Here is an 8,325-nt window from a genome sequence, read left to right as displayed (position 1 = left end):
GGCTCTGGTCCGGGGCGGGGAGGCACCGGGCTGGCTGGGCCCGTGGCTCTGGTCCGGGGCGGGGGGGCACCGGCTGGCTGGGCCCCGGCTCTGGTCTGGGGCGGAAGGTTCTGTGCTGGTTGCTGTGGTGGTTCCTGGCCAGGCTGGCAGCCCCTGGGGTGTGGGGTTCGTTCCCGATCCGGGGTGACGTCCCCCTGAAGTTAGTGCACGCCAGGCTCCCTGCCCCTCTCTGGGGGCTGGGGTCCGGCTGCCCCCCGGTTGGTAACCGCCCCTCCCCCAACAGGGAGCCCCTTCCGAGTGCCCGTGAAGGACATGGTGGATCCCAGCAAGGTGAAGTGCTCGGGCCCCGGGCTGGGGGCTGGCGTCCGGGCCCGCGTCCCCCAGACCTTCACTGTCGACTGCAGCAAGGCCGGGCTGGCGCCCCTGGAGGTGAAGGTCCTCGGGCCCTCAGGTACCCGGAGCAGAGACCTGGGCTGTCCCCACCACGGCTGGGCAGTGCCAGGCCGGGTATGCCAGGGATGGGCACAGGATGGGAATGGGGCATCAAACCCCCTGGGGATGGCTCGTAGAGGGATGGGATTCTCATGGGGTGGGGGATGGGATGGCTCATAGGGGGTGGGGTTGGGGATGGGATGGCTCATGGGGGGGGGGGATGGCATGGCTCGTAGGGCTGGTGTGAGGGGATGGGATGGCTCATGGGGAGAGGGGGCTTGGGGCAGTCCCTCTTACCCAGAGATCCCCTCCCCATGCCCCCCCACGGCGGTACCCATGGGGGGGGGGCTCCCCTGGCGCCCACACTGAGCCCGCCGGGCCGTGCCCCCTCTGCCACAGGCCTGGCCGAGCCGGTGGACGTGCGGGACAACGGGGACGGCACCCACAAGGTGAACTACACCCCGGCCAGCGACGGACCCTACACCGTGGCCGTGAAGTACGCCGACCAGGAGGTGCCGCGCAGGTGAGCCGGGCAGGGGGGCTAGTGTGTTATGAGGGGGCTTAGTGGGGGGGGGGGCACAAGGCCGAAGTACAATGGCCGCTGGAGCCTGGGGCCTGGCTGGCCGGATGCAGGGGGCTGGGGCAGGCTCCGGAGAAGGTCAGATTGAATCCTAACTGGCCCGGAGTTCCAGGCTCGGGGCTCTGACCCCGCTGGGATCGGAGCCAGGCAGGACTCTGGTGCCGGGTCTCCCCGCAGGGCCACTCTCCGCAGGGCCAGGAGCCTCCTTGGCTACAGCGCTTCCTGGGTCTGACCTCGGAGCATTCAGCCCCCCGCTCACCCCCTGAGCTCCCCGCAGTGAGTCCACCGGGCTGGGACGCCTGGGGCAGCCTCACCCGCCCCCACAGGGGCCCTGCACCCCTACTCCGCAGCCAGCACTGACTCCCAGCCAGCCTGGGACACAGGAGGTTTATATCCGTTGCCAGGACACAGAGTATCGGCCATTCTCTGTGTCCAGGCAGCCAGTCGGCATCACACCTGCCCTCTAGGGGTCTCTGCACCAATCACACACCCTTATCCCACCACTTAGACACTCCAGTAACACATGGGGAAACTGAGGCACACAGTCTTCAGAGAAAACATTAAGAACATTCCCACTTTGTCACATTAACAGCCCAGCCAGGCAGCCCCCCAGCCCAGTTGTGCCCGTCCCTCAACCCGCCCCTCCTGCTGGGTGCTCCCGGGGGCAGACGTATGAGAGCCGTGCCCCGGCCAGTCCTGGCCCGACACTCGCTGAGGGCTCCGTGTAGACCTGGCCCTCCCCCGCGGGCTGCCAGCTGGGCTGCTAGAATCAGCCCCCCGGGACCTGGGGGCCTGGAACCTCCCAGGGCAGGCCAGCGGAGGTGGGTGAGGGGCCCCTCCAGACCCAGAAGCCCAGCCCGGTGGGCGGTGGGCTCCTGGTACCAGCGTGGCAGCAGGGCCCAGATCCTGCCCGCGCCCCTGGGGCTCGGGGCAGGACCATCGAGTGCTAGTGCATGGAGCAGGTCCGGGCTTGGGGGGTGGGTTCCCCCTCGGATCGGTGCTGGCCTGGCCCAGCTCTGACTCTGGCCTGTCCACTTCCAGCCCGTTTAAGATCAAGGCGCTGCCGGCTCACGATGCCAGCAAGGTGCGGGCCAGCGGGCCGGGCCTCAGTGCCGCGGGCATCCCCGCCAGCCTGCCCGTGGAGTTCACCATTGACGCGCGCGACGCTGGCGAGGGGCTACTCACTGTGCAGATCCTGGTGAGTGCTGGCACGGCTCTGGGGTGGGGCCCAAGGCTCTGATGGGGGGGGGTACCAGGTTGGGGAGGTCACAGCTTCGATGGGGGAATGCTGGGCTGGGGGGCCCATGGCTCTGATTGGGGGGATGCCGGGCTGGGGGGCCCATGGTTGTGATTGGGGGATGCCGGGCTGGGGGGCCCATGGCTCTGTTGGGGGGGGGTACCGGGCTGGGGGGGGTCATGGCAGTGATGGGGGTACGTCCCTGGGCACTAGCCCCCTTGGGGGTGGCAGGGAGGGCACCCAGGCCAGGTTCTGCCCGCTGCCCTGGGCTGTGGAGCTGAGTGGCTGTGACCCGTCTGTGCCCGGCCAGGATCCCGAGGGCAAGCCCAAGAAGGCCAACATCCGGGACAACGGGGACGGCACCTACACGGTGTCCTACGTGCCCGACCTGACGGGGCGCTACACCATCACCATCAAGTACGGGGGCGACGAGATCCCCTTCTCGCCCTTCCGCACCCTGGCCCAGCCCAGCGGCGACGCCAGCAAGTGCCTGGTCACAGGTGGGTCCCGTCCCACGTGGCTCCCGGCCCCTGCCCCATGCGGCCCCCGGCCCCTGCCCCACGCAGCCCCCCCCCCCCCCCCGAAGTGGCCCCTGGCCCCCGCCTCCCGCGCCCTCCGGCCCCCGCCTCATGCGCCCTCTGGCCCCCTCCCCATGTAGCCCCCGGACTCCACCCCAAGCAGCCTCCTGCCCTGCCCCTCCCCCAGGCTCCCAGACCTCTGCCCCATGTGGCATCCGGTGCCCCCGTCCCATGCGGCCTCTGACCCCTGCCCCACATGGCCTCCAGCCCCCGCCCTACATGGCCTCCGCCCCATGCGGCCTCCAGCGCCACCATGTGGCCTCTGTGGCTTCCGGCCCCCCTCCCGCCCCACACGACCTCCAGTCCCCCACCCCACATGGCCTCTGGCCTCTGCCCCTCACTCCCGAACCTCAGCCCCTGCCCCGTGGCCGGCCGCGTTCTCACAGGTTTTCCCTCCCTCTTTTTGCAGTGTCCATTGGGGGCCATGGACTGGGTAAGTCCTGTTCTGTGCTGCTGTGGGCGGCTCTGGCCATTGTGAGCTGGGGCGGGGGGGACCTGGGACTGACACCCCGCCCCCCATTCCTGCACAGCCAGGCTAAGCAGGGCAATGCGGCCGGACGCCTGGGCCTCTGCGGGCTGCTCTGAGCCGACTCCTAGGGCGTGGGCTGCCTGGGGTGGGATTTGAACCCCTGGCTGAGGGCAGGGATCACGGCTCCCTCTGGTGGCCGGCCCCTACAACACCCCCGGCCAGGCTCAGCTCCCTTGGGCTGGGCAGTGGGGCTGGTGCTGGCGGGGCCCCTGGCACCTGCCCCCCCTCACCGACCATACCCCTCTGCCCCGCAGGCGCCTGCCTGGGCCCCACCATCCAGATCGGACAGGAGACGGTGATCACCGTGGACGCCAAGGCGGCGGGCAAGGGGAAGGTGACGTGCAAGGTGTCCACGCCGGACGGAGCCGAGCTGGACGTGGACGTGGTGGAGAACCACGACGGCACCTTCGACATCTACTACACGGCGCCCGAGCCGGGCAAATACGTCATCACCATCCGCTTTGGGGGCGAGCTCATTCCCAACAGCCCCTTCCACGTGCTGGTGGGTCCGGCGGAAACCTGGGGGCTGGGGGGTCCCGCTGGGACTGTCGGGGTCAGTGCTGGCCCCAGTGCTGCACTAGGGGGCGCTGTGCTGCAGGGAGAGGGGGCTCGGGAGGGGGCGTATGCCCCTTGTCAGTGCCGCAGGGTGGCACTAGGGGGCGCCGTGCTGCAGGGAGAGGGGGCTCGGGAGGGGGCGTATGCCCCTTGTCAGTGCCGCAGGGTGGCACTAGGGGGCGCTTTGCTGCCCAAGCTGCCATCGTTCAGCGTGGGGGGACCCTGGGTGTTACAGGTCCCCCAGCCGGGGTGCTGCAGGGGAGCCCTGCCTTGGCTGCGGGGACCCTTCCTCGCTGGACGCTGTTGCTGCAGGGCTGTTAGCCAGCTGCCGCATCCCACCCCAGAGGTGGCTGCATTTTGGTGCCGGGCGAGCGACCCCTGCGCCTGGGCTGTGGGATCCTGTGGGGCACCCCCCAGCAGCGTGGCTATGAGCCGTGGAGCCAGCATGGCCACCCGCGTTAACCTGTTCCTTGCCTCCCGCCAGGCGTGCGAGACCATCCCCCACGTCGAGGAGCCGTGCGACTCGCTCCAGTTGCACCAGCCCTTCTCGCCGCACCAGGCTGGCGGCTCCCCGGCACGCTGGGTACCAGGAGCTCCCTTCAGCCCTGCTGCCTCTCTCTGCCCTATCCTGCTGCCTCTCCCTATCTCTGCCCTGGGCTCGCTTGGGCCCCCCTTGCCCTCAGCAGGGCACGCACCAGCCTCCACCGGCCCCTCCCTCATAGGTGCCCGTGCATCTGCCCATGGGCGAATCCCCCGGGTGCCCGGTGCGCCATGGCCATGCAGAGCCGGCGCCAATGCCTGTCTCACACCCTTAAGAGGGGGTTTCGGGGCCGCGGGATGAGGGCCCCCCCAAAGCTCTGGGTGCAGTGACTTCCCCCCCCCCCCCAATGAGCTCCACCCAGCTGGGGTACCTGCGCCAGGTGCCCACGCCCCCCTTCTCTTGCAGCTCTGTCTCCCATGGGCCCGTGCGGGGCCCTGGGCCTGTCGCTCTCTGCTCCTCTCCTGCTCCGCCTCGGGCACCCTGCCTCCCATGCCAATGCTCTCTCTCTCTGCCCCCTCCCTCCACCCCGCCAGGCCACGGACCAGCCCGTCGTGCCCGCCGAGAACCTGGACACCATGCTGCGGCCCTTCAACCTCGTCATCCCCCTCACCGTGCAGAAAGGGGAGATCACTGGTATGGGCGGGGGGAGCCTGGCACCGGGGCACCAGCCTGGGCAGGGCGGGACGGCACTATGGGGGGAGAGATCGGGGGGTTGGAGTGGGTGGGGTGGGAGAGGAGTTTGGGGGGGTTGGGGGTGGGAGAGCTCAGGAGGATTGAAGGGAGGGGGTCGGGTGGGGGTAGAAAGCTAGGGGGGGTTGGGATGGGTTAGAGCGGAGGGGTGGGAGAGCTTGGGGGGTGGGTGGGTGAGGGGGGGAGTGGGAGGGCGCCGGGGGCCCCCCCCCCCCCCCCAGGCGAGGTGCGCATGCCCTCGGGGAAGACGGCCCGGCCCAGCATCACGGATAACAAGGACGGGACGGTGACCGTGCGGTTCGCACCTGTGGAGAAGGGGCTGCATGAGATGGACATCAAATACGACGGCAACCACATCCCCGGTGAGCGACTGGCCGCCCACAGCTGGGGGACCCCGGGACCCGCCCGGCCATGGCTCCTGGGGCGGGATGGGGGGATGCCCATGACTGGCCTGGCCATGGCTCCTGGGGGGTTGGGGGAACACCCAGGACCAGCCCAGCCGCAGCTCCCAACGCGGGGTGATGAGAGCGCCCCGCCCCCGTCCCTTCCCCTTGTTGCTGGGACGGGCTTCTCCCGACAGGGCCTTGCCCTGTGCGCCAGGCCCCAGGGGCAGGGGGTCCCATGGGGAGAAGGCCCCAGAGAGCCCTGGGGCCCCCCCTCCGCCGCCAGATGACCCCCCCCCCCCCCTTGGTGCCATGTCCCCCATGGCCCCTTCCTCCCCTGCCTGATGTGGCCAGAGCGGGGGCCAGGCCCCACCCCCCGGCTCTGCCCCCTCCCTGGAGCCAGCACCCCCTAGCGCCAGCCCTGTTCGGAGGAGCCGGCCCCCTAGGGGGCTGAGAGCCCAGGCCTGGTGTGGGGGGTGGCTGGAGAACAGCCTGTCACGGAGTCCCCGGGCGATGCTCTGAAACTGCTCCCCGCAAAGCCAGGCAGGACTCTGGGGAGTCTCCTCTCTCGGAGCAGACTGGCTCCAGGGCAAAAAGCTTCCACAGCTTCCACCTTCCTGGGTCTGACCTCGGAGCATTCAGCATCCTCTGCCCCTCCGTGCGCTTCCCGCAGCGAGTCCGCCCGGGCGGGGCTCCTGGGGCAGCCAGAGGGTCCTGCCCCCCAACTCCGCAGTCAGACGTGACTCTCAGCCAGCTGGGAACACAGAAGGTTTATTAGACGACAGGAACAGAGTCTAAAACAGAGCTTGTAGGTACAGAGAACAGGACCCCTCAGCCGGGTCCATTTTGGGGGGCAGTGAGCCAGACACCCCCGTCTGCCCTCGCTCCTAGTCCCCAGCCAGCTCCAAACTGAAACCCCCTCCAGCCCCTCCTCTCTGGTCTTTGTCTCTTTCCCGGGCCAGGAAGTCACCTGATCTCTTTGTTCTCCAACACCTTTAGCTATCCCCTTGCAGGGGGGAAGGGCCCGGGCCATTAGTTGCCAGGAGACAGAGTGTCGGCCATTTATGTGCACTGGCCTTTATCCCATCACCTAGAGACTTAAGAAATGCATAGGGGAAACTGAGGCATCCCTACAGTATTCAGAGGAAACATTAAGAACAGTCCCACTTCGTCACACAGCCCCCCCCCCGTCCCCCCGAGTCTGAGGCCGAGTGCCCACCGCGCCCCTGGAGCTGCCCAGCCTGGGGTCCCCAGGGCTCAGAGCCAGCCTCTCCTGCCAGGCTGGGCCCAACCCCTGGGGCCAGGACCCCCCTACAAGCCCCCACTCCCAGTCCCCTCGCCTCCTCCCTGCCCCACAGCACCCCCAGTGTCCCATGAGCCTCTGCCCCCCAGAACCCCCACACACACCCGACCAGCCCCCAGTCACAGTGCCCCTGCCTCCCCCTCCCCAGGGAGCCCCCTGCAGTTCTACGTGGACGCCATCCACACCCGCCACGTCAGCGCCTACGGGCCCGGCCTCAGCCACGGCATGGTCAACAGGCCGGCCACCTTCACCATCGTCACCAAGGGAGCCGGCGAAGGTATTGGGGGTGGCTGGGGACAGGGAAAGGAGGGATGGGGCAGGGGAAGGGTGCAGGGGTGGGGGGATGGTGGGGGCAAGGGCAGGCTGGGGGGAAGGGAGGGGACAGGCAGGGGAAGGTTGGTGGGAGGGCGGGGTGGGAGGGTTGGGGGGAAGTGCAGGGCAGGCTGGGGCGGAAGGGTGGGGGGCAGGCAGGGGAAGGTTGGTGGGGGGCTGGGGGGGAAGAGCGGGGAAGGGAGGGGGGCAGGCAGAGGCGGGGTGGGGGGCTGGTGGGGAGTGAAGGGAAGGGCAGGGCAGGCTCGGGGGAAAGGGGGGGGGCGTGGTTGCGGCACCCCTGACAGCCGGCTCCCCAGGAGGGCTGTCGCTGGCTGTCGAGGGCCCGTCCAAGGCCGAGATCACCTGCAAAGACAACAAGGACGGGACCTGCACCGTGTCCTACCTGCCCACTGCGCCCGGCGACTACAGCGTCATCGTCCGCTTCGACGATCAGCACGTCCCGGGGAGCCCCTTCACCGCCAAGATCACCGGTGAGCCCCCCGCCACCCTGCCAGACCCCCACCTGCCCCCGGCCAGCCCCCGGGGCCCCTGCCACCCCGAGGTACCCCCACCTGCCCCCGGCCAGCCCCGGGGCCACCGCCACCCCGACGGACCCCCACCTGCCCCCGGCCAGCTCCCAGGGCCCCTGCCACCTTGATGGACTCCCACCCAGCCCCTGGGGCCCCCACCTACCCCTGACAGACCCCCAGTTGTCCCCCACCCACCCTTGGGGCTCCTGCCACCCCCGACGGACCCCCACCTGCACCCACCCAGCCCCCAGGGTCCCCACCTACCCTGACAGACCCCCAGCTGTCCCCCACCCAGCCCCCAGGACCACCACCTGCCCCTGTCCGGCCTCTGCCCCCTGCAAGTGGCCCCTCCCTGTGGCCCAGCTGCACCCCCCCCATCCCTTCCCCCCGGCCGTGCCGCCCAGTAACAGCCCCCCCCCTGCCCCCGCAGGGGACGACTCCATGCGGACGTCCCAGCTCAACGTGGGCACCTCCACCGACGTGTCGCTGAAGATCAGCGAGAGCGACCTGAGCCTGCTGACGGCCTCCATCCGGGCGCCCTCCGGCCACGAGGAGCCCTGCCTGCTCAAGAGACTGCCCAACCGCCACATCGGTACCGCGCCGGGGCAGGGCCGGCTGGGCCCGTGGCTCTGGGTGGCGGGGGAGGGGGCGCCGG

The 8,325-nt window shown here is 69.9% G+C and overlaps 1 protein-coding gene across 2 annotated transcripts in view; it reads left to right on the top strand.

The window, feature by feature from the left end:
- FLNC (filamin C) overlaps nucleotides 1-8,325 on the top strand; it is a 52,413-nt gene that overhangs the window by 36,830 nt on the left and 7,258 nt on the right. Inside the window, exons 25-36 of one of the 2 annotated variants that reach the window (XM_026660299.2) lie at nucleotides 284-451; nucleotides 832-955; nucleotides 2,054-2,210; nucleotides 2,560-2,749; nucleotides 3,237-3,260; nucleotides 3,611-3,858; nucleotides 4,396-4,494; nucleotides 4,986-5,085; nucleotides 5,364-5,504; nucleotides 6,977-7,105; nucleotides 7,458-7,631; nucleotides 8,101-8,262. In XM_026660299.2, coding sequence (XP_026516084.1) covers nucleotides 284-451; nucleotides 832-955; nucleotides 2,054-2,210; nucleotides 2,560-2,749; nucleotides 3,237-3,260; nucleotides 3,611-3,858; nucleotides 4,396-4,494; nucleotides 4,986-5,085; nucleotides 5,364-5,504; nucleotides 6,977-7,105; nucleotides 7,458-7,631; nucleotides 8,101-8,262 — 1,716 coding nt within the window. The remainder of the gene's footprint in view (nucleotides 1-283; nucleotides 452-831; nucleotides 956-2,053; nucleotides 2,211-2,559; nucleotides 2,750-3,236; nucleotides 3,261-3,610; nucleotides 3,859-4,395; nucleotides 4,495-4,985; nucleotides 5,086-5,363; nucleotides 5,505-6,976; nucleotides 7,106-7,457; nucleotides 7,632-8,100; nucleotides 8,263-8,325) is intronic. The other variant, XM_026660300.2, reaches the window with a different exon arrangement.

Source organism: Terrapene carolina, unplaced genomic scaffold (assembly GCF_002925995.2).
Source record: "Terrapene carolina triunguis isolate 2854851 unplaced genomic scaffold, T_m_triunguis-2.0 Scaffold750, whole genome shotgun sequence".
In the NCBI taxonomy this organism is placed as follows: domain Eukaryota; kingdom Metazoa; phylum Chordata; order Testudines; family Emydidae; genus Terrapene; species Terrapene triunguis.
The sequence above is the reverse complement of the archived record's forward strand: the minus strand, read 5'-3'. Positions and strand labels throughout refer to the sequence as shown.